General features: G+C 30.9%; 4 protein-coding genes across 4 annotated transcripts; 2 read left to right on the top strand and 2 right to left on the bottom strand.

The window, feature by feature from the left end:
- Positions 1 to 3,374: 3,374 nt before the first annotated feature.
- LOC103838390 (36.4 kDa proline-rich protein) lies at positions 3,375 to 4,620 on the bottom strand. The gene has a single exon (XM_009114825.3). The coding sequence runs from the start codon at positions 4,562 to 4,564 to the stop codon at positions 3,644 to 3,646; it is 921 nt and encodes a 306-aa protein (XP_009113073.1). The 5' UTR covers positions 4,565 to 4,620; the 3' UTR covers positions 3,375 to 3,643.
- A 2,846-nt stretch (positions 4,621 to 7,466) lies between these two features.
- LOC103838392 (transcription termination factor MTERF15, mitochondrial) lies at positions 7,467 to 8,965 on the top strand. The gene has a single exon (XM_009114827.3). It carries the CDS (start codon positions 7,476 to 7,478, stop codon positions 8,778 to 8,780), a length of 1,305 nt encoding a protein of 434 aa, XP_009113075.1. The 5' UTR covers positions 7,467 to 7,475; the 3' UTR covers positions 8,781 to 8,965.
- LOC103838391 (probable serine/threonine-protein kinase kinX) lies at positions 8,848 to 10,049 on the bottom strand. The gene is made up of 2 exons (XM_009114826.3): positions 9,847 to 10,049; positions 8,848 to 9,611 (listed from the first exon to the last, which is right to left on the bottom strand). The coding sequence occupies exons 1-2, from the start codon at positions 9,859 to 9,861 to the stop codon at positions 9,033 to 9,035; spliced, it is 594 nt and encodes a 197-aa protein (XP_009113074.1). The 5' UTR covers positions 9,862 to 10,049; the 3' UTR covers positions 8,848 to 9,032.
- An 8,203-nt stretch (positions 10,050 to 18,252) lies between these two features.
- On the top strand, positions 18,253 to 24,456 carry LOC103838393 (rho GDP-dissociation inhibitor 1). The gene is made up of 5 exons (XM_009114828.3): positions 18,253 to 21,516; positions 22,126 to 22,192; positions 22,485 to 22,709; positions 22,803 to 22,927; positions 23,051 to 24,456. Exons 1-5 carry the CDS (start codon positions 21,331 to 21,333, stop codon positions 23,120 to 23,122), a joined length of 675 nt encoding a protein of 224 aa, XP_009113076.1. The 5' UTR covers positions 18,253 to 21,330; the 3' UTR covers positions 23,123 to 24,456.
- The last annotated feature ends 429 nt before the right edge of the window (positions 24,457 to 24,885 follow it).

Consider the following 24,885-nt stretch of genomic DNA (forward strand, 5'->3'; position numbering starts at 1 on the left):
AGTGGTTATTTACCTTGTGATGTTGTTACGGGTGGTGTGCTCGAACGACAAATCTACGCTTTTTTACCTTTGCTCGAAATTTAATTTATTTAAAGATTGTGGGAGAGAAAAACGTGAGAGAGAAGATATTGTGCGAGATTTAATGTAGATTTAGGAAATATATAACCGAAATATGGAAGTTTTCATATTTTCGTGATTTGGCTATAATATGTATTCTACGTTGTGCAGAACACTTGAGAGAGGGTGGAAATTTTTTTTCGTAAGCGTAACATAAAGTAAAAGATAGAGTATAACTTAATGAATTCTAGCTAAGATAGAATATACAAGAAAATTTTGTTTGCGTTATATTTCATGATAGATCCATGTATAATATTTAGTATCCGATTTCTAGACTAATTAGATAGTTTTTTTTTTTTTTTTTTTTTTTTTTTTTTTTTTTTTTTTGATCAACTACTAATTAGATAGCTAGAATGAGTATTCTATCCCTAGCTAAGATATAAAATAAAGTATGGGTTCACTATTTTTTTATAATAATTTTAAACATATAAATAGTCATACTTATGTATCTAATGGTTTCATATTTTTTATATTTTTAAATTTTAATTTACTATTATTTCTGTTACAGAAGGGTTCCAAATTACCAAAAATAAAATATTCTATTAGAATAAATAAAAATTGAGCGAGTCTTTTTTTTTTTCAATTTCCCCATTCGAACTTCACTTCCATCTAATGAATTTATTCCACAATTGTCATGAGAAAATGAGAAACCAATTTAATTTTGTCCAAGAGTACCACACAAAAAAAAACTATATTACACTGTGTCTCAGTCAGACTTTGATCCTTTACTAATAGCTGGTTTATTTTCGTAGTGTCATGAGAATCTATAAATTTTATCATTTGCGTGTAAGTCTGTAAGATATCATAGTTTTATCCCCCATGAATAGAAAATTTAGTAAATAGGGGTATGAAAAAAATATTTTCAATATACCTCATTCACTTGGATCTAGTAATAAAACAAACAAAAAGACAAATATAGGCATAGTTGAAAAGATTCGATAGTATGGTGTCAAACCACATACGTAAATATTTAATTTAGAAGGGAAGACAACGTCTAAGCTAAAAATATTTTCAATATACCTCATTCACTTGGATCTAGTAATAAAACAAACAAAAAGACAAATATAGGCATAGTTGAAAAGATTCGATAGTATGGTGTCAAACCACATACGTAAATATTTAATTTAGAAGGGAAGACAACGTCTAAGCTAAAAACTGTTTTGGGTACATCATGTTGTGTTTATAAATAAATAACTGAAACTGTTTTTGTGATTTGGTTAGCACCAACTTTCACTTAATGTAGTTTAAGTAATATAGTTTGAAAATAAATTAAATTTTGATCTAGGAGAACTGATTATCCAGAAAATTATATTTGAATTATCTTATTGCTTAATTTATATATCGTTCGCAAAGGTGAATAAGATGTTTGATGAGATTTCGGTTGCGGAAAGGTTATTTCAGTGACTCAAAAAAATTCTATCCCATTAAACATGTTTGTCTCCGGACAAAAATAAAGGTCAAGTCCTCGTCTGTTCCTATTTTTTTGTGTTTGCGAGAATACGATATGGTTTTACCTTGATTTATGAATGCTATCTGATTGATCCTACCAATAGTCATATTTTTGTCTCAAAGATTAAGGCATACATGTGTAAATATGAACGAATTCAGACTGTGAAACTATAAATGATTCATTAAATCAGTTATAATTTGTTTAATAGTAACTATTACTCGGGAATAACTGTAGTAATTCTAGAGCTAATACGTGAAACAAACCCTAAAAAGAAATACAATTATTAGATAAAAGGACAACGCAGATTCTGTCCGTTGCTCGGATGATTCATGATAACTCAACAAAAAAAGCAGAAATATAACCCAATATAGTATTTAGCTCTAACAATATAGTATTCAACTAACAATATATCGATTTAACGAATCACAGACGTCTGATAACCTTAAAATGCTAGGATTAAAATGATAAATTATTAAAGTTTATTTGTACAAATTGTTTTTATTCGGTCTCTCTGCTCCACACATTGTAAAATATTACTAAAACAAATAACTGAGACTATGGATCTTGTGATTGAATGGTAAAATGATGCAACACATTTCAGATTTTGATACGTTTTACGGAATTAAGTCACATTATTTATGGATATTTATATAGATATAAGGCCAACTCCAACTACAGGTTTTGATGAGTTTCTAACCAATTAAAAAAAAATCAAAAAATCAAAAAGCAAAAAATGTGCCAGAAGAAGTTCTTGCAAGAGCCATTTAAAGAAGGGCTTATTTGCCAAATAACAAAAAAACATGAAAATTAGATTTTAGGAGAGAGAGTAGAGAGAGATAGGAAGATAAAGTAGGAGAGAGAAGGAATTTTGGTTAGTTAGTGTATTTAAGTTTTTTTCATGTATATATGGTGCAATTTCCCTTTAAAGAACTGGTTCTAAAGTTTTAAGTACAGATGTATATCTTTAATTGAACTGTCTTTTTATAGAATACAAAAATTAAATAAAAACTAAATCATTATTAAATTTTCATCACTAAGAAATTAATTGGATATTTACACCATTAGAGATGTTCTAAACTCTTGCTTTTGGCTCATTTAAATATCCAGAAAAAAAGTTTTGTCTATAAACTGTATTTCCCTCTAGAAATTGTATGAACTTTTTCATAAACTCAGGATACTCACAGGCTAATCCAAAAAAAAATAAAAATCTAGACCTTCAGTCTGCGTGCTAGAAAGGTGAGATTATGGTGTGTTGTCTGTCATTTCCGACTCGGATGGTCCAGAATTAACAATCAAAATTCAATGGATCTATATTGATGGTGAGCCCGTGAACCCTTTTTCCTTAACTTGTGTGAAGAAAAAAAATCGTATACATGTTGTGTACTATGTAGGTACATAGACTGTGGAACAGTAGAAGCTACGTGCATTTTGGATTTGAATAGCTAGATAAAATAATTTACGTTTTTATTTCTTTCTGGAATTACAATTTTGTCGTTTTCATGTATATTTTTTTTTGAACATTTTTAAAATTTTTATCGCACACTTTTTCATGTATATGTGACTTAAGTTGATTTTTTTTCTTTCTCGTAAATGTTTTAGAGGAAAATTCCTGAACCAAAAAAAAATTGATAGAAGAATATTACGAGTAAAACATATTTTGACCGTTTTATCATTGTGTTTCATCACAAAAGCTTTTTCCGTACGTACATGTAAACACACATTTCCATATCTGCATGCATACCTTCTTCTTTTTCTGCAGGCATACCTTTATCTTGGTAGAGAGGGACGTTAGTCTAGAAAACTCAAAAATAAGTCTCGCAAGGTTTTCTTAATAGGATTAAAGATTCAAATAGATGCAAAACAAAATGAAAGATTACAGCAAACAACTCAAGAAGACCCACGCAAAAACCCTAGCTTAATCATCACAACAACGACAACGGACAACAAATTAAAAACAGCACTTGTTAAAACCCTAGACAATAAAAAACCCTGATCTTCAACAAAAGGAACACAAATATAAATATTTAGATTATTCAAAAGCCTCGAAACCCTTGATATATCGTACGTTGTTTGTTATCAAGTGAGAGGAGGGCAGATAAAGCCAGGAGGAGGATTGATTCCACAAGTGATGAGAGCTTGAAGTGCAAGAGGAATGAAGATGTTTAAGTTGAGAAGTTTAAGTCTTATGGTTGTGCAAAGACAAACGGCTGCTTCTAACTCAAGTAACCCTTGTAACACTGGACAACACACATTCTCCACTGGATTTCCAAGTCCAATATGGATCAAACCTCCCAAAACGTCAACACAAGCTCCAAGCTTCAATGCGTTGATCGGACACGTTGGTTGAGAACTTCCTCCTCCAGAAGGTGGACCACCATGATACGGTGGATAACCAGAGGATGGTGGTGGAGTTGTGATCGGAGGTGGGTTAATGATCGGAGGGAGAAGTCCTGGAGGTGTTGTGATTGGAGGGAGAATTCCTGGAGGAGTTGTGACCGGAGGTGGGTTAATGATCGGAGGGAGAATTCCTGGAGGAGTTGTGACCGGAGGAGGTCTTACCATTGGTGGTGGATAGACGACCGGAGGAGGTCTTGAGATAGGCGGTGGCCTCACCACTGGTGGTGGATAAACCACCGGAGGAGGTCTAACAAACGGCGGTGATGTCCCTCCACCATGATGTGGTGGCCCACCACCACCACCACCATGATGCGGCGGCCCACCACCTTTTCCACCGTGATGTGGCGGTTTACTACCACCTTTTCCTCCGTGATGTGGTGGATTGCCGCCTCCACCTCCACCCCCTCCACCGCCACCGCCTCCACCTCCACCGCCACCGCCTCCACCACCGCCGCCACCACCACCACCACCTTGATGTGGAGGCTTCGGGACAGGAGGGTGAGGGTGAGTGCAAGGAGTGCAAGCTTGGATCGTTGGTGGCAATGTGATGACCGTGGCGATCAAGAAAATGAAGAAGGAAGCCGAAACCCTCGAACCCATTATTTGCTACTTTATTTGTTTGTCTAATATTACTGCATTGTTTGTCTGATATTTTTGCAAATAAACATGTAAATATATAGGTGAAACTTAAGTGTTACCCGTGACTCTTGTAGGGGTGGAAACCACTAGTAATGAGTGCATGTAGATTTGATTATTTGCTATGGTACGTACCAACATGTGTGGGGTATGAAAGTGAAGAAAAGTTTCCAAACTTCGAGAAATTTTTGGAGCATTTTATTGCGTTACAACTAAGAAATTTTGGAATATTTTTCAGTAAAAACTTTAAATGTTTCTTTTGTTTTGGATTGTTGTTGGTCCGATGCAAACTTCAAGGTCAAGCCCGTGACTAAAGTGTAAACAGATTATGATCACTGTCTCCGAACTAAAGAGTCCGTGAAATCGTTTGTTCCCTTGTGTACTTTTTCTTTGTTATTATAAAGGTTTTGTAATGATTTTTGAAGAGGACGTTTTAAGAAAATTTGGGGGGAGGGGAGGGAGAGCTTCGAGATAAGTATTCTTCGAGGGAGAAAGCTAAGCTAGCACATATAAAGTAGATTTTGGCACAAGCCAAGTATGTATTAATTTTGAACAAAACTTAAGTTCACTCTTGAGGTGAACCTTTAAATTCACCTCCTCTCTTATTACCAATAAAAAAATGTTACATAGATTAATAATAAAATACATTATTTAAATAAAAAAATCTAAAATAATTGAAAAAAATAATAACACTCATTTTTATAACTATAATGCCACTAACTAAACCCTAAATCTTAAATTCTAAACCCTAAACCTTAAATCTAAACTCTAAACCCTAAATTCTAAACTCAAACTCTAAACCCTAAACTCAAACCCTATATCTTAAACCCAAATCCTAAACCATAAGCCCAAACCGTAAACTCTAAACCCAAACTCTAGACCTTAAACTTAAACCCTAGATCCTAAACCCAAACATAGACTCTAAACCCAAATCTTAAACTCTAAAGAAACAACATCAACATTAACCCAAACCTTTAGGATATAGGATTTGGGTTCAGGGTTTATGATTTGAGTTTAGGGTGTAGACATTAAGTTTGGATATATGGTTTGAGTTTAGAGTCCATGATTTGGGTTTAAGATATAGGGTTTGGGTTTGGGTTTAGGGTTTACGGTTTGAGTTTAGGGTTTAAGATTTGGGTTTAGGGTATAGGGTTTGGGTTTAGAGTTTACGGTTTAGGTTTAGGGTTTAGGGTTTAGGGTTTAGGATTTTGGTTTAGGGTTTATGGTATAGATTTAAAGTTTAATGTTTAGTTAGTGGCGTTAGCATCATTAAAACTGGAGTTATTATTTTTTTTCAATTATTTCAGATTTTTTAAATAAAATTAATCTATTTTATTATTAATCTAGGTGGTATTTTGATCGGTAATAAGAGGAGAAGTGAATTTAATGGTTCACCCTAGTCTTGTTCATTAATTTTGGAGGTTAAGTATTTGGTTTACCTCACTCAACTAGGATGAACCTTTAAATTCACTTTTTTTAGGACCAATCAAGATGACACGTAGATAATTAATTAAAAAATATTAAATTTATTTAAAAATAACTAAAAAAAAAAGAATAACGCTAATTTTGACGCTATAAGGTTTGGGTTTAGGGTCTAAGATTTGGTTTAGGGTATAGGGTTTGGATTTAAAGTTTACGGGTTGGATTTAGAGTCTAGTATTTGGGTTTAGAGTATACGTTTGGGTTTAGGGTCTAGGATTTGGGTATAGGGTATAGGGTTTGAGTTTAAAATTTAAGGTTTAAGGTGAAGAATTTAAGATTTCGGGTTTACGGTTTAGCTAGCGGGGTTAGCGTTGTTAAAATTAGTATTATTCTTTTTTTAATTATTTTAAAATAAATTTAATATTTTTTAATTAATTATCTACGTGACACTTTGATTGTTCCTAGAAAAATATGTGAATTTAAAGGGTCACCCTAGAAAAATATCTAAATTTTGTTCTTTAAGATTTGGGTTTCACTTATTTAAAACAATTATTTGCTATATTAAGTACCCAGCAAAAATTAATACTTGCAAATTACTAGAATCAGGTTGTTATCTGTCAAAATTAAATACTTGTTTCTAAAATATTATTCATCGCAAGTAACTAAAATAAAAATACAACCACATACAAAGTAAGTTATATGAATTTTGCTATCTTTTTTATTAATGATTTCTTTTAAAATCATGTATTTTTATATATTTTCAGTTATAAATAATTAGAGCATGATTAATGGAGGTTCTTAGGGTGAGATTCTTAACAGAATATAAAAAACTATCTATGTATATCTATATATTTTAAGAATAAAATGACTTCTTATTTGAATCTCAGATTTGAATAGTAAACTAGGTGATGTTTTTTTTTGGTGTTCATACATAGATATGCATATTTATTAAATAAATATATTAGAAAAAATATTATTATTTTTTTGATCAAAAATTCATTAATGTTTCTATTTAGAAAGTCTTAATTTTAATTTCTGTAGAAGACGAATTATGCAGAATATTAGAGAAAAAGCTTACAAAATATATTTATTATGGGCAAGGTATACCATCAATAATCGATTTTATAGGACGGTTTAAAGTAATGCAGTTAGACATAAATTTCATAAAGTAGGTAGATTTGTTGATTGTATTATCGTCTATGTAACGTTTGTTATAGTTTGTAATAACATAATTAATCGGTGTTAAAAAAATTTCCATCAGGACAATTTAAAACGTAAGATACACTGTTGGACAGTGAAAGTTCTTATCGCTTTGCTAGGAAGGACTCATCTCATCTGTCATTAGCAGATAGGTTCTTTCACAAGGCCCAGTAAGGCCCGTACACGAGATATTAGGGCTTATCAAGTAAAAAACTCACAAAAAAAAAAAAAAAACATTTGCTCTGTTTCTGTCATGTATTCTCTGATACTCCGTGGGAGAAGGTTGCAGAAATGTAGACTCTCACTGAATCTCACTTCCTTCTCCTCCGCTGCTCGCAAAGGTCAGAGCTTTACAGTCTCTTACCTCGTTGCATCACTGGGTTTCACCCCAAAGCTAGCAGAATCAATCTCAAAGAAAGTCAGCTTCAACAACAAGTGTAACCCTGATTCAGTTCTGAGTCTCTTGAGAACTCACGGCTTCACAGATTCTCAAATCTCCACCATCATTACAGATTACCCACTGCTCCTTACACTAGATGCTGACAAGTCTCTCGCTCCAAAGCTTCAAGCTTTACAGTCAAAAGTATCTTCACCCTCAGAGCTCACTGAAACCATCTCGAAAGTTCCAAAGATCTTGTCAAAGGACAGGTCTTTAAGCGTGTACTATGACTTCGTTAAAGAGGTCATGGAAGCGGATAAGAGCTCAAAGGTGGAAACTTTATCCCCACAGAGAGGTAAACAAGAGAATAAACTCAGAAATGTTTTGGCTTTGAGAGATCTTGGCGTGCCGCAACGGTTGCTGTTCCCTTTGATGATCTCAGAGTGCCCACATGTATGTGGGAAAGAGACGTTTCAGGAGTCTCTCAAGAAGGTTCTTGAGATGGGTTTTGATCCAACTACGCCTAAGTTTCTTGAAGCGTTGAGGGTTGTCAAGGGGTTGAACAAGGAAGCAATGGAGGAGAAAGTGAACGTCTATAAGCGTTTAGGGTTTGCCGTGGAAGATGTATGGGTAATGTTCAAGAAGTTTCCGACTTTCTTGACACTCTCTGAGAGGAAGATAACTCTGAACTTCGAAACCATGAGGAAGTGTGGACTGTTGGAAGAGGAAGTCCGGTTAGTGGTGAAGAGGTTTCCTCAGTGCATTGGTGTTTCAGAGAAGAATATATTGAACTCTGTTGAGACATTCATAGGTTTAGGTTTCAGCAGAGAGGATGTTGCTATGATGGTCAAGCGTCTTCCTCCTTGTATTGGGTATTCTGTTGAGACGGTTAAGAAGAAGATCGAGTTTGTTGTGAAGGAGATGGGTTGGACACTAAAGGCTGTGGCTTCGTATCCTCAGGTGCTTGGATACAGCATGGAGAAGAGGATGGTACCTAGGTGTAATGTGATCAAAGCTCTTATTGCCAAAGGGTTGATCAGAAGTGAACTCCCTCCGGTGTCGACTGTTTTGGTATGTACAGATCAGGATTTCTTGAAAAGGTATGTGAGGAAACATTATGATGATGATGATGATGAGGAGCTTGTGGCTGAGTTGATGGGTATATTCACTGGAGAATAAAGCTTCTGAAACTTTTTGTAAGTTTTTTTGCTTAGATATTAGTTCAGAGTGATGATTGTAGGACCAATGAGCAAGAGATGAGTTTCGTTTATTTAAAGAGGATTCATAATATTAAACATTGAAAGGGAATAAAGAGAGGGTGGGTGATGATGCAAAAGGGGCCACCAAGAGTGACAGACTCAGAACAACAACGCAAAGACGCAAAACGTACTTATAAAGTAGCGAATAGTGTCTACTTCTTTCTTTTCAGATTTACTCATCAGCCTTCTCCACGGCAACTTCTGCTGGAACCACGGCGGCTTCCACGGCTGCTACTTCAGTGGGTTTCTCCTCCTCTGCTTCTGCCTTCTTCTCTTCCTCCACAACTGCTGGAGTCTCCTCTGTCTTCACTTCTTCCTCCTCCACTTTCTTGGGCTCTACGACTTCCTCTGCTTTGCTCTCTTCCTCCACAACCACCGGAGCTTCTTCCTCTTTCTTGATCTCCTCCGTCTCTGTCTTGGTTTCCTCTGTTTCTTCGACAGGGAGGTCTTTAGTGGTTACTTCCACGGGAGCTTCTTCCTCTTTCTTGATCTCTTCAGTTTCTGTTTTGGTTTCCTCTGGTTCTTCCACTGGGAGGTCTTTAGTGGTTACTTCGACGGGAGCGTCTTCCTCCTTCTTGGTTTCCTCTGCTTCTTCGGTTTGTTTCTCTGTTTCTTCCACGGGAGCTTCAGTTTCTGTTACCGGAGCTGGAGCAGACTCGGTCACAACGGCGGCGACGGTTTCCTCAGGCTCCACTGTCTTTGGTGGTGTCATCTCGACGTGCTCAGCTGCGGCTGGAGTCACTTGTTCAACCTGCAAAACCATTGTCACACATAGATCAATTCAAAACTGTGTAACGTTTTTATTTGATATAATCACAGAAGAAATGATATTTTCTAATGATGTTGATCACGTATATATTGTGTAAACTTAAGCATCTAAGTGGATTAAGACAAGTGAAAACATTGAATCTAGAATTGGATCGCTAATCAAACTTTAGACTAATGAGAAATGGGTTTGCAAAATTTAAGAACATATGTATGCATACATCAGCGGTGGCCATTTGAATGTGTAGAAAAGAGGAAAAGATCAAAAGAAGAAGAGAAAGTGTGTGTTTGTGTGTGTGTGTGATGCTTTGATGTGTGAAGAGTGTTGCTTGAGGAGATGGTTAATTTATAGTAGAAACAATACTAAAAAAGCAGTACTATAGAATCTTTTTTTTTTAAATATCTGTAAGGGAAAAATATTTTATAAAAGAAAATAAGTATGAGTTTAATTAATATTCTCTTGCAATCATAATTCATGAGATGAAAAGAAGCTTTTGGTGTATATTTGTTTGAGAAAGAAATATCATGTACAGTTTGTCTTAATGATAGACACCACTTGCGATTAACGTCTAGTTGTAAATATTTAAGACAAATCTTTTTTTTTATGTAAGCAGGAAATTAAACTCTCGTCTAATGTAATATAAATCTTTTATCAGTATCATCAGTTCGACTGAAAAATCATCATATATAAAACTTAAATGTTGTAGAATTGAATTACAAAACTAATATCACATGTTGTGGTCTTAGGTATGAAGAATCCCGGATTTCCTCCAACATCTCTTCTTGGTAAATCCAAACCGTTTTTATATCAGATTTTATACATTTTGGAAGAAAGTGATGACGGGTGAGGAGAAATTATATACATGTTAATGGTGGGATTATATAATACAGTTGAAATGATCTGTGCACTGAATTTTTTATACCATAAAAATTTGAAATTAAATTTTGAAAAGTTTATACAAAATCGGATTGCTATATAGGGGGGGGTGTATCACGAAACAATATTATGACATAAATACCGAGATCATAGTCACCTCGGTTAGACGACCCGTCCAATGTTAACACTGTTAAACATAGTTAACTAAAAACTCTTAAACGGATTGGTAATGGTCAAAGCGGCTTTCATAGCGATTGTATGATAATTCCAAGGTACCCAAAAAAAACGAAGGAATCTAAAGGTCCTAAAGTGAGTGGCACATTATTTGATAAGCGTTACAATTTTGAAAGAAAAAAAAAGAAAGAGAGATGAGCGGTACTATATGTGAAAAGTTTTATTACCTCTGCTTTTGAACGACCTCTAGAAGTTATCGGACTTCAGAAGAAACATTTTATAAAACCCATGACTTCAAGTTTAATATACATTGCATGAGGTAGACTGATATGCATGCGGCATGCCTGGAGCGATATAAAACCGCTGAGCATGCTGGTCGAGTTGTATTGGTTTACTTATTAAAAATACGACCTGACAATCTTAAAAAACCGCCGAGCATGCTGGTCGACTCGTATTCATTATATATGTTTTTAAAGTAAATATATCAAAACTTTAAGCCCGGTAACTTGTCAACTTAGCAGCACTATTTATAAGTTTAAACCGTCTGAACACACGAGCCACCGTTATGCGCAGTTTTCTTCAAGTTCTGAAATCATTTTCATCAATTCTTCTCACTGAAATTATACCAAAATTTCGGATCATACATAGTTAATCTAATGTTTAGCAACTTAGTTTTATCCTAAGGATGATTATTTTTAAAAAAATATTGGTGGTGACCTTAAGGGTCAGAGTATCCTAATAAGACACTACAACTGTGTTCACAAGAGTCCCCATTAATTCTTTGTATTATTATCAGATTATATCATCAATTTTGTCACTTAGAAAAGTTGATCCCTAAAACAATTGATGAAAAGGTGGTTGGAATTAATATTATTCATAATAGATTAGATGCTTGGTATAAGGTTGGTACTGTTATTAAAATGTTGAAGTAATTGATGAGAACTCTTCTTATAATGTTGTTATATATAGATCGTTTATGCTGACAGAAAAAATATAGATCGTTTATATTTATAATCTATTTTTTTTGTTTAAATTGAGATATATTGCACGATATTAGAAAAGGAACGTCATTATAAACTCTAGTATTTGGATTTTTGCGTTTGCTTAACATTGTACAAAGCAAATTATTTACTGATTCAGATAAGATATCACATGGAATGTAAAAAGCACAAGGTCAAATAGTACATATATATATGTTTATATCCTGTGAACATTATTTGGCTTCATATGTGTTCATAACACCGGGTAGATCTAGGTATATTAGGAGTTAGGACACAATAAAGTGAAATATTTGATTTTACATACAAATATGGTTGTTCTTTTAGCTAAACGTTTCTTCATAAGGGAATATGGAATCGTTTACTTAAACTTTATTGGGAAAATTGTTTTTTTAGAGCAAACAAATAGTAACTATGTCTCTTTATATTAATCTATACTACTTTATGTCCCATTAGATTAATTTTTTTCAAAATGGCAGTAATACCCTTAAAATTGTAATTTTTATTCCTTTTTCGTTTTTTTTTTATTATTTTGTTCCTTTTTCGTTTTTCTATTTTTTAAAAAAAAATCGATTTTTTTTCAAAATATAAAAGTGAATATTCCCAAATATTTTGTTTCCATATTTTTAGGAACTGATTTCTTATCCGTAGAATACAACTAATATGTAGAAATCGGTTTCTACAGTTTTTTAGAATTATAGTAATGTTTAGATTTTGATTTCTACATGTTTTAGATTTATAGTAAATCTGTAGAAGTCGGTTTCTACGTGTTTTAGATTTATATTAATGTGTAGATTTTGATTTCTAAAGATTTTAGAACGATAGGTTAAGCGCGGAATGTGTATTCTAAATATTTTTAGAATACTCCTATTTACGTAGATCACATATTCTAAACATTGTAGATTCAATGAAAAAAGTGGATTTCGTTTTCTACTTCGTAGAATGTCATTTCTTCTTTATTTAGAACATAATATGAAATTTATAATTTTAACTTTTTATAACTGGAAAAAATATCACTAAGTTCATATAGGTATTTTATCGAAAGTTACTATTTTTCCAATTTTTTTTTGTTTGTAAATCTATTTATTAAATTTATTTTCAAAAATATTAAAGGGTGTTATAGGAAAATATGACACAAAATATAGATTAGTCTAAAGGGACATAGTTACCATTTTTTTGCTCTAAAAAAACAGTTTTCCCAATTTTATTTTGGATTGAAAGTGACATTTTTAGTAGACTGAATATTTTGGCAGTGAATAACTGAATATCAGCATAATTTGTTTGCTAACTACCTTTTTCGTTTTACTGATAATCTTAAATTTTAGTTAGTATTGAATTATTGATGTTCTAATTAAAGCTCTTTCCTTCACAAATTTGTTTTTAACGAGTTTCGTGTATTTGCTCCAAAAAAAAATACTTCTAGCCATCATCGTTGTATCTGCTCAAAAAAAAAAAAAAAAGCTATCATCGTCGTATATGGCTGGTAGTTTCAGAACCGGAATACTAACTCTTGTATAATCTGAAAAATACTTTCAAGTCATAATGATAAAAAGCTATCCATAGTAGACGTAATCAACAAATAAACAATGTTAATTTTTTGCGTTTTATTCACCTGTTTCACTTTATATTCTCGCATCTATTATAACACATATTTTTTGTTTTTGCTTAAATTATTATAACAAATATTAATCCGATGTATTATTAAATCATTCAGTTGTTACTTTGTAGAAAATATTACCCACTTGTTTTTCATTTTTATTTCTAACCGATAACATGGAAAACAATTTGTTTATTTAGTTTTGTTGTTATAATGTAAAAAGAAAAGGTTCTTCGAGTTTTCTATTTCTTTACCCAACAATAAGCGTTATCGTTTTTGTTTTCACTTTTTATTTAATCTACGTGGATTATTGACGACAAGTATAGGCCGGTGGGTGGGACCAACAAATGCAAAAATATGGGTCCCATGTTTTGACTGATAATGACATGGCGACAAGTTACTTCGATTGATTTCATTGTGCATGTGTCCGATCGCTGACACTTGAGTGTATGCCAGGTAGGATTCCACTTGAAAATGGGCCCACATATCTGTCGCCACGTCAGATCAAATCTCCACCCCCACCTTTTTTTGTTCAATTGTTTCTTTGTTTTAAACAAATAATTAAAGTAGTTTTCGGTATATATATTTTAATTAAAATTTCCTTCATAGATTTTTTTTTGTATTTTTTGACAACAGATGTTTTTGTATCATGTAAGTTGTAACCATAACTCTTTTTTTTTACGAACTTGTGTCTATATTTTTCACTAGAAATGTTATGAATAGTGTGCATACTTAAAATTTTCCTCAATTTTAAAGAAAATTAGTTTAGAAATGCTAATTATGAAAATTCTAATCCAGAAAACTAAGAAAAGAAAGGAAGATATGTGACTTAATTCCGAAAGCAAGAAAAATTAGTCAAATCTTAATCAAAATAATATTTAACCAACATGAAAAAGTTAATAACTTTTGAATATATTATCATTTTTTAAAATGGCTTCTACATTAAAAAGAACGGATCATATTGTCTGCGCCATTAGAAGATGGAGTATCAATTTATCACTATAATTATCGCAAAAAAAAAACTACAATTATCGCTATTTTTTTAATTGTAATCAGATTGCTGTTTTTTTCAGTAGATGGGCACGGACACGTAATCACCACCTGTAAAGGTCGGCCAGCAGAAAAGCTTATTAAAGAAAAAAGGTTGGACGGCTAAGATGGCCATGAGTGTGGGACCCACTGTTTTATTTTATTATGGAAATGGTGTAAATTATCAATAAGTCAATAAATAATCATTAGATATTCAGAATACTTTAATTAGTAACAGAAGAAAGGACTCATATCGGATATAAAAAAATGGTTTAATCTAATTTTTACGCTAAGATAAATCAGTTCTATAATATAATTTGAGTTTATTATAAAAGTATTCTATTTTAGAGTAAAAAATAGAGTGATAAATAAAAAAAACAAATTATTTTATATTTGGAGTAAACTTATTTTTCATTATATTATAGAGTGAGAAATAAACTGTTATTGGTATATTTTTGCTCTAAATTCTATTTTAGAGTAAAAAATAAAATGAGATTAGAGATGCCCTAATAACATTACAATTACAAATCTAACGTACATAATAATATAACTATATTATAAAAAAAATGTTTTCAATATATTTCTTATAATAAATAGATACTTTTTGTAAAGAGAATTATTGAGAAAGTATACTCTATTTCTATGTTTTCAATAACAGAGAAAAATTATATTATATAAGCATATAATATAGAAAAATCCTTTTTGTGCAGTTTTCCTATTTCTTATAAAAATATAAATGTAGATTGGAGATGTTCTAATATGAAGAATAAATAATTTTAATTTTATATATAAAAATATAAATGTAGATTTTGTTGATGGAAAAAGCTTGGTCTTCCTCTTACACTTTAAATTAAATTATGATTTTATATTATTATTTCAGATCTAAAGAAAAGGTCGAAATAATTCACTTTTGGCATCAGAATTATGTGAAACGACCCCATGCGGGCATGCCTTGAATATGTGTAATCCTAAAGTCGGACAATATAAGCATAATTATCTCGTAATCCTTGAATATGTGTTAATTCTTAATCGTTAATTTAAGCACTAATTTAGATCAGCGGTCAAAACTTTACCACCTGTCAATTATTATTGGTCGGCCACATGTTAAGATTGGTACCATAATTAAATGTTCATTTCGGTCCCATCTGGTTAGAATCTCTTCGTCAGCAAATAGTTGGCCACCACAGCTAAACTTAAGAATTAAAGATCGAATATTTTTATGTTTTCTAATTTTTTTTTTTGAGAAAATTAATTTTCTTTCTTGATATGATCTGTTCTATTAAGTTGTTTGTGAATCCTAAGCTGATTGTATATCTGTTATAATATATATTGTCATAATATATTTGTAAGATGTGTAAATTTATAACCTTTTTTTTGCTAAAAAATTTGATAATCTTGACAAACAATATGTAAGCAGATTATCAACATTTTTTTAGAAATTAGTCATGGTTGAATGACGTTGCCAAAAAAAAAAAAAAAAAAAAAAAAAAAAGTCATGGTTGAATGAAACGGTGTTATTGTTCTCCCACTGATACGATTTATATAAATAAATAGTGAAATTACAATGTTTTTTTTGTTGAAAAATTACAATGTTTTTTGATAATTTTGGAAGATATTAACTAAATTCAACATTACAATCGAGTATTACGATGTAGTTTCAAGATATGTTTTTTAGAACAAAAAACAGTATTGTGATACATGACATGAAGACAATATATTATTGTCGGTGAATATCCTAGATTTGGATGATACCAAAATACTGTGAATAAAAAGATGATATAAAGACATTCACTGTTAGACGTTCAAATACTATTTACCATGCTATATTTTTTTTGATTATTTTCTCACACGCAAAACGTAGGAGTCGAACTTACAATGTCAGCATAGTGGTCTGGTCTTTGCCTCCTAAGTCCTAGCTATGAGTATTATTTATAAAATGGATACTATTTACTGTTTGAAGCGTTAAATCGAATTAAGGGTTTACTATTTACGTGCAAAAGAATACTGACACCATTCATAACATGAATTTGACTTTATCTTGATTTTTCTTGTGTGCTTAATTTAATTATTCTATAATATTTTGAAATTAGATAAATTTGTAGACGATAGAAATACTATATTAGTATAAATATTTCTGGAAAGGGCTCTCTAGTCTCTACTTCTCATTGTTATTAGTTATGATTTCTTTAACTAAAGCAAATTCTATTTTTTTGCATCATTCACAACAAATTTGGCAACTAAAATGGTTCCTATAGAAAAGTAATATTTCATTTAGTTAATATCTGCAACTCTACAATAGACTCATAGATACATACACATGCACAAATGTTGATGATAGGATTCTGAGTCCTTTCGTTCTGCACCGATGACGCCTTAAAGTAATTTTTTTCCTTTTTTACATCCAGGAAGCTCGGGGCTAATACAACGGGATCAGTGGACTGATAATAATACTATGACATGTCATAGATCATTTCTCCCCAAAAAAGTTGCACCATGACGTAAAACTAACTTCTTGCGTTAATGATCAAAATCAAACCTTTTTAACCGATGGTAAATGTTAAGATATAATAGATTTAGCTAACAAATCTTAAATGGGTTTTATTTTATTTAGTGTTATGTTGTATAGCTAAACAAAGTAAGAGAATGGACTTTGGTGTTAAAGTCTAAATTAGTCCATGTTTGAAATTGCACTAGGCGTAACACATGTGATTGACCCGGATTTAGTGCCTAAACAACTAATTGGAAATTAAACAGAAATTAATTGGAGATTTTTTTTAGGATATTTTACATATAATACATATATATATTGCATATGTGAGTTACTGACAATGAGATCACATATCATATCACTCATGCCCCAGTTTTGAACCAAAAGCAACGCATATGACTCATATTTAGAAGATTTTCATTTAATGAGTACAAAATGACGATTTTGCCTTCATCTTAAACATTTTTCTCTGCGATTTTCAGACCTATACTATTGCGTTTTACAAAATTTTCACAATCTTGAAGCTTTTACAACTGATACTTATGGATATTATTGAAATATGATAGATCTATAATATAAACTAATATTTAGCACACAATTTTTTTGATTTTTGCAAAAAAAATGTTTCATCGCCTAAACTCACTGCACAACACCTCTTTGACACATTGACCTTTTAATCAACCTTTAACCAGGCGAGTTCTCGATTAGGCGGGAGCGTTTTCGATAATGGAAATTTGCTAAAGAACAATGTGTTTAATCATACTATTAACTGAGAATACACTTAACTAGATATATTGATTGGTTCTAAAATGTGACATGACAAAATGATGTATATTGTAAATCAAATGTTACTCTATTCACCATAAGATTATGTTCTAAAATTTTGGTGACATGGCTAATGCGAGATTAGCTTAACTAATCCATTCTTACTTACCACAATTTTAATCTTTGTTCATTTTAAATCATGTGGTTCTCACAATCAAAACTTTATAGATTATATGCTTTTGAATTCTGGTTCGAAATCATGTTATAAATTTTGATGTATATTCTCAACATATACTTGTACACATATACAGTTTATGTATTAAATTTTATGGACTTTAACCTAATCATTTCTCTTGTACTTAGCTTACATAGGTTCATTTAGATTCTTTGCACTTTCATATTGCATTTGAGTACTCTTGGAGCATGTATACATGTTATGGGAGCATTTAGAGTTGGAAACCAAGAAAAAGAGATGATTTGAAGAATTTGGAATCGTGGACACTTGTAGCAGCGAAGACTAGCGGTCGAGGAGTGACCGCTAGAGAACACAACCACAACGCCCAATCCTAACGGTGTCTACGTAGACTTCTAGACTGCTATGCTCCTCCTTCAGATATCCACATTTTGACCATGCAGCATATAAATTGAAGCCAGCTGTCTTACCCTGACCATGAGAAGATGGATTCCTTATCGGTTTGGTCTAGTGGCCTCTACCTAGTCCGCTATAATTACCCTGAAGACGTCTCGAACGCATGTAACAGCCTAGATAGCTGCCAAGGCAAAGGCTGCTACAGCACCAGTACCAGACGGATCCTCCTAGCAGTTGATCCAAGACCGCTACGACCACTTTAACCTAGTTGATTTCAAGTTTTTAGCCTCTTAGTATAAATATGACTTGCCTTAAGTGAACAAGATCATCCTTTTATCTATTGTATAGCCATAATACCTTTTGGATATTTTGGTATTTATGCATTTACTACTTTCTCTCTTGTGATTATATGCTTCTTAAGCTTGATTATGCTTCAAATTATTTTGGGTTGAAAGTGTATTCAAGATGATTTGTGAGCAGCCACCTCTTGAATCTATGGGATATGCTAATTTAGGGTGATTTGATGAATGATTAAGAGCATGATTAATGAGGGGTTCTTAGTGTGGGTTTTTAGCGGAATATAAGAAACTGCCTCTTAACTTTTAACTAAAAAAACTAAGAACCGGCTCTTAAATATCTTATTTAAGAGCCGGTTCTTAGGTTTTTTAGTTAAAAGTTAAGAGACAGTTTCTTATATTCCGCTAAAAACCTCACCCTAAGAACTTTCCATTAATCATGCTCTAAGATGTTTAGTATTAGATTTACATGTAGATTTTACATGTTTCCCTACTATCTTAGTGTTTTTAACGCTAGAATGGACTTGGTTATTCTTAGTCTAGATTCTAGATTAAATACACTGAAGATGTATGTTAAAATGCTTGAATGAACTTAGTTATGCGTTAACTTGACTAACCAAATGGATTTGATATTAAAATTACTATATGGTTAGTAGAATTGTTTAAAATGCATGTTTGATTGTGTTAGACCAAATGGATTTAATAGTTAATGTTGCAAAAAATAATGTATGATTTTGTCTCTTTTGATAAAGCTGTACTGCGTAATTTTTAACTTCATTTACTCCACAATATGTGATATTCTTTCTCTACTTTAGTTATATCAACTACATATGTGTCATATTTTTCAAATATTGATGAAATTTACTCAATCCCCATTGTAGTTTTAGTAGGAAGCGTAACTTATGCTAGACTGCTTTATTATCGTGAAAACTCTTCAAATAATACATTTTCGTGGTCGTGTGATTCAAAAAAAAAATTTAACTGGCGTAGAGCTGGAATGCCAAGCTTCTAGAATATTGATTTGGAATTTCTAACCCAAAATATGATGAGATTAAGAAATGACATTGCAACTTTCATAGCTCTTATTTTTTGGTGGCTCAATTATAACGAAATAGGTTAGTATAATATCATAATTTACTATGGTATTATTTAGTATATTTAGCTTTTCTGACATATTTTGACATTTTGCGTTTTATAACACTTTATTTTTTCTATTTTAAGGTAATCGGAAGATTACAGACGGGGGAATGTGTTCTAGGATCATCTCTAATCAACCATGCACTAGAGACATATTTAGTGTACTTGATTTATAATATTTTATAAAATCTAATTCAATAGAAGATTCCACTTTAAACCCCTCAAGAACTTTTATTAATATAAAATGATGCTTAATATTATGTTATTTTGATAACATTTTATAGTAATATCATTAATACAAATAACAAATGTGAGTATTGATTGTATATGTTTTAATACTATCATTTTTATAAACCGTATGTTATTTAGTATTATAAAATAATATTAGATTACAATTACAATATCTTATTATCGTATGATATTCACATGAATGTTAGTCATTTACATTAACTTTACAGTTTATCATATGAAAAGGTTGACGGAGTAACTTAACATATATTTGATTATCTAGACAATAATTAGGCAGTACAAATGGTTTGATATTGTATATTTTTAAAAAATATGAATGTTTAGACTAATATGAAATATTTTTTTTATTATAGATATAACCTATATTATAACTTTTAAACTTAGCAAAAAGAGAGTATATTCTAAGGCAGCCTAATACTTTAAAAAATATTATATTGGTGGGTAATATTTGATCGTCACTATATGTAAATCATCATTTACATCATATATTTTGTATTTATTTATTATATAGAAAATTGTAATAAATTAATATATTCTTTTCTTTTTGAAAGGCAACGTACACTAATATATTATCAAATCATACTATCAATAATATATATCAATGAATCACCATTTAAGTTGGTTACGCTAAAGATGTACGTAAACATTGGTACTCCTTCATACAAAACTTTTGCACTATCTTTTTATTCTTATCAATAATATCCTAAGAAAATTTAAAACCATTCAAACTTACAAACTCAAACATCTCAATCAAATTTCATAATTTTCCAAATATTTCTCACTTATCAAAGAAAAAATCAGGAATTCATGGCAACCAATAACACGTAATTTCTGACCTCAGTGAAGAATTAACTAGTGTCGACGTTTGGGCAAATATATTATGACAAACAAAAAATCCATTAAATCTACAAATGATCATCTTATTCTTGGTAACTTAAATGTATGTTCTGCGTAATATTTATTTATTTATATTTCCTTGATTTATTGTATAAAAAAATTTGTTTACTTTTCACACTCGCATTATCGGGACTGATATCTCACAAGGAAGCTATTATGCTTGTAGATGGGCGCGCGCGCTGATAAAACTAATAAAAGAGCCCAATAAGGTTGGCTATTAGCCTCCCTCTCCTATTTGGCGAATTTATTCTCAGTTTGTATATGTTTAAACTCTTTCCACTTGCAAGCCAGCAAGCAAGAGACCATCCTCACAATGTGTAACCATGCAAATATATTTGCAATGTAGACTGTACATATTTAGCAAATTTTGAATTTCAGAGTGATATTTACAAAATTATAGGATCACCACATGACCATTTCTTCAAGCTCCATATATAAACATACCTCAACAAAAAGCACCAAAACTCTTCCTTTTCCTCTCTCTTCTCTCTAGAGCCATATTTGCATTTTACTCAAACCAAAAGGTTGGCATTATCTAAGATCTTATTAGATCAAGAAGGTGATCTTGTGTGTTTTTTGTCTGTTTTGTTTTGGTTGGAAGAATCAATAATGGAGTTGGAAGATGAGAAGAAGGGAGGGGAAGCTTCAGGACAGACATCAGACAAAGAAATGGGGCTAAGCAGAAAGAACAGTGATAGCTCTTTTTCTCCGACAGAAGATGATGACGAAGACGAAGAGAAGAAGCCCCAACTCGGTCCCATGATCGCTCTCAAAGAACAGCTTGAGAAAGACAAGGTCTGTTATTTTTCAAGTTATTGATAGACGAAGATCTAAATTAATACAAGTTTATACATAATAATTGGATAACGATTTGGTTATTACTAATTAAAAAGGTTAGATTCCTGGCATATTAATGTATGAACAGGGTACATTTAAATATTTCATTTCATGCTATGGTCTTGATCGGTAGATTTAATGATAAATCAGTAGCAGCATACTGTAGAAGCTATATGCTTTCATTTATGTATTTAATAGTGTGATTGGTAAAACAGTAAATGATTCATGTATAAAATAATCATAAAATTATATTTTAAATGTGAAATATTATTCTTTAAAAAAAAGTTAAAAATATTTAATTACAATTCTTTTTTTAACATTTACTTTACTGTTGGATATAACAGATTTTTATATTATAATAAAATATATTAAAATTATATATATATATATATATTTATTTTAATTTTTATATATTTTATATGCAAATGCTCTATCAAAAACTTCATATGTGAGCATTGAGAACATTAGCATACTGTAAATACTTTTCTAATAACTGTTGATCAGATAATAAAAGCGTAATGTTTATGCTAATGTTAATATCTTATATTTTCTGCCAAAATTTGTTAGGATGATGAAAGCTTGAGGAGATGGAAGGAACAGCTAATCGGCGTGGTGGATTTGGAAGATGTAGGAGGTAAACCAAATCCAAAATCCGGTTTATATCTTATGATTAAAACGCAACATATATATGATTTAATGGTAGCTGCAATAAAGTATCATATAATTTCTATGTTAAAAAAAAGTATCATATAATTTCACATGACATTTTGGCTTACACTATAGTCTCAGTTAACGCTAAATACGTGGCATAAAGTCCATAACTATATAATTTCAGTTGTGTAACATATATGTATATATATATATATATTGTTATGTCACTAAAATTGTTATGTCAACACACAATTAACAAAAAAAATGAAATGCAGAGACACCGGATCCAGTAGTAAAGATACTAGACTTAACAGTTAGGTCTCCAAACAGAGAAGACATGGTATTAACGATACCCGATGATGGATTGCCTAACCCTAAAGGTCCTTGGTTCACCATAAAGGAAGGATCTAAGTACACACTTGTCTTTAACTTCCGTGTCACCAACAATATTGTTTCGGGCCTTCGCTATAACAACACCGTCTGGAAAACCGGTGTCAAGGGTATTTTTGTCTTTCTTCTTGTGTCTTAGGTAGTGTTAAAAATGTTTTTTAATGTTCTATTTTGATGTTTTGGTGTCTCTTTCTTTTGGATAGTGGATAGTACGAAAGCAATGCTTGGGACGTTTAGTCCTCAAGCTGAGCCATACCAACATGTGATGCCTGAAGAAATAACACCGTCTGGTATTTTCGCTAGAGGATCCTATTCTGCAAGAACTAAGGTATATGTTTCATACACATGAACAAAAAATCAGGAAAATACATCTTAATATGTTCCAATGCAATTATGTTTTGCTTTGTTAATAAATGTTAAGATTTCTTATTTAGTTTATTGTTTATATCAGTTTATTGATGACGATAATAAGTGCTACTTGGAAATCAACTACACATTCGACATCCGCAAGAATTGGCAATGATCCACCGAATTCAACATTCTCTCCAGTCTAAACCTATATGACTAAAGCTCTTTTGATAACACATATTTTCTATCTTCCCTGCAACTTTGCAGACTAGAAAACTTATTTATTTATTTTTAATTAAACGAGCATTAATAAGAGATTTCGTTTGAGTGTTTATGGAGTTTTTCCTCTTCTCTTTTCTTGTGATCTTTCGATATCTTGTAGAGCTTTGAGAGCAACATTATTTTGAAATGTAGGTACAGTAACCGATTATAAACTGCACCAACTTTTTAATTAAAAAAAACTGCACCAACTTTTTAATTAAAAAAAAACGGCACCAACTTTCTTCTTTTTATCTATACTTTCTCTATTTAATGATATAAACAATTTTAAACGATGGATAATTATGCTATTAAAAACTATGAAAAATATTACATACATTCATTTTCTTTAAAATGAGTTTGTATTTTACTTCAATGGCTTCCCTCAGTTTTATTTTCAAAATAGAATATTTTAGGTATATTCTATTATTAATACTTACTATTATTTTTAATAATGCTTGCTATTTTAAAAACTTATAAAGTTTACCCAAAATAATTATATTTTAACTATATTTTATTATTTACACTAAATAAGGAATTCATGCGATGTTGCACGAGAACTCATTTTATAAAAATAAATATTCACATATTGCAATAGAAAACTTTATAAATGTATCAAAAATATTCAACCTATTTTTGCCCTTAAATATATCCAATCATGTTTTGAGTCTTTAAAGTATTTTAATTATTTATTTCCAAGCTTTTTCTATCAAATATTACATAGTTAATATATATTAATTTCTATTTATATCATTTCCAAAAGGTGTGAACAAAAAATTATGATTGTTCAAACATACCTCTATCATATTTCAATTTTATGTTTTTATAATAAGTTAATATAAGAAAATTTATTTAATATTTTTAAATATGTCTTTATCAATGAGTCTAAAACATATTTCAAATTTTTAATCAAAAAGTAAAGATACACCAAAATAAAAAAATTAATTTTTATCTGAAATATAATTTAAACTTTAAATATTAACCATTAGAAAATGTTTATTTCATTTTTGATATTTTTTATATGTTGTCATCTGGGCCAGGACTCAAAGATAAAAGAAAGAGTCGTTTTTCTTTCCATTATAAAAAATCATAACATTTCCTCTTTTTAGTTTCGAAGATTTTAAAATTTTAGTGAAAATTGCCAAAAATACCATATTCATAATACCACTTTTCATGTTTATTTTAATTATTTTTACTTTGAAAGAAGGAAAATGTCATTTATAATCTTAGATTAACTAATCTAGACTTATGGCTTGATTGACAGAGCATTAGCATAAGCTTTATGCTCCTCATTATCCAATCAACATTTTTTTAAAAAGCATTTAGAATAGCGTTTAGATGATGCAAATGCTCTCCAAATACTCTCTATTCAATGTTTTCATATGAAGCTTTTGGTAGAGCATTTGTATTTAAAATATATAAAATCTTAAAATAATTAAATAAAATTGTTGTATTTTTTATAATAATATCACAAATGATATTTATATCCAAAATTTATAATTAAAAAAAATCAAATTCAATTTTCTTATAAGTTTAGTTTAAAAAATTAAACTAAAAAACAAAAGAAATAATATTTTTTTTGAATATATTAAATATTAAATTTTAATTTATTTTTAACATAATTTTAAAAATTTATAAATAAAATTTTAAATTTTAAAATAAAATATGAAAATTTTAAAA

This window comes from Brassica rapa, chromosome A09, assembly GCF_000309985.2.
Source record: "Brassica rapa cultivar Chiifu-401-42 chromosome A09, CAAS_Brap_v3.01, whole genome shotgun sequence".
NCBI classification, from domain to species: Eukaryota; Viridiplantae; Streptophyta; class Magnoliopsida; order Brassicales; family Brassicaceae; genus Brassica; species Brassica rapa.

What these genes read in the sequence shown, in the direction of transcription:
- LOC103838390 (XM_009114825.3), bottom strand. Translation starts at nt 4,564, where the DNA reads ATGGGTTCGAGGGTTTCGGCTTCCTTCTTCATTTTCTTGATCGCCACG.
- LOC103838392 (XM_009114827.3), top strand. Translation starts at nt 7,476, where the DNA reads ATGTATTCTCTGATACTCCGTGGGAGAAGGTTGCAGAAATGTAGACTC.
- LOC103838393 (XM_009114828.3), top strand. Translation starts at nt 21,331, where the DNA reads ATGGAGTTGGAAGATGAGAAGAAGGGAGGGGAAGCTTCAGGACAGACA. An exon ending in AACAGCTTGAGAAAGACAAG is followed by an intron (nt 21,517 to 22,125) that starts GTCTGTTATTTT and finishes AAAATTTGTTAG; the next exon opens with GATGATGAAAGCTTGAGGAG. An exon ending in CCTATTCTGCAAGAACTAAG is followed by an intron (nt 22,928 to 23,050) that starts GTATATGTTTCA and finishes TGTTTATATCAG; the next exon opens with TTTATTGATGACGATAATAA.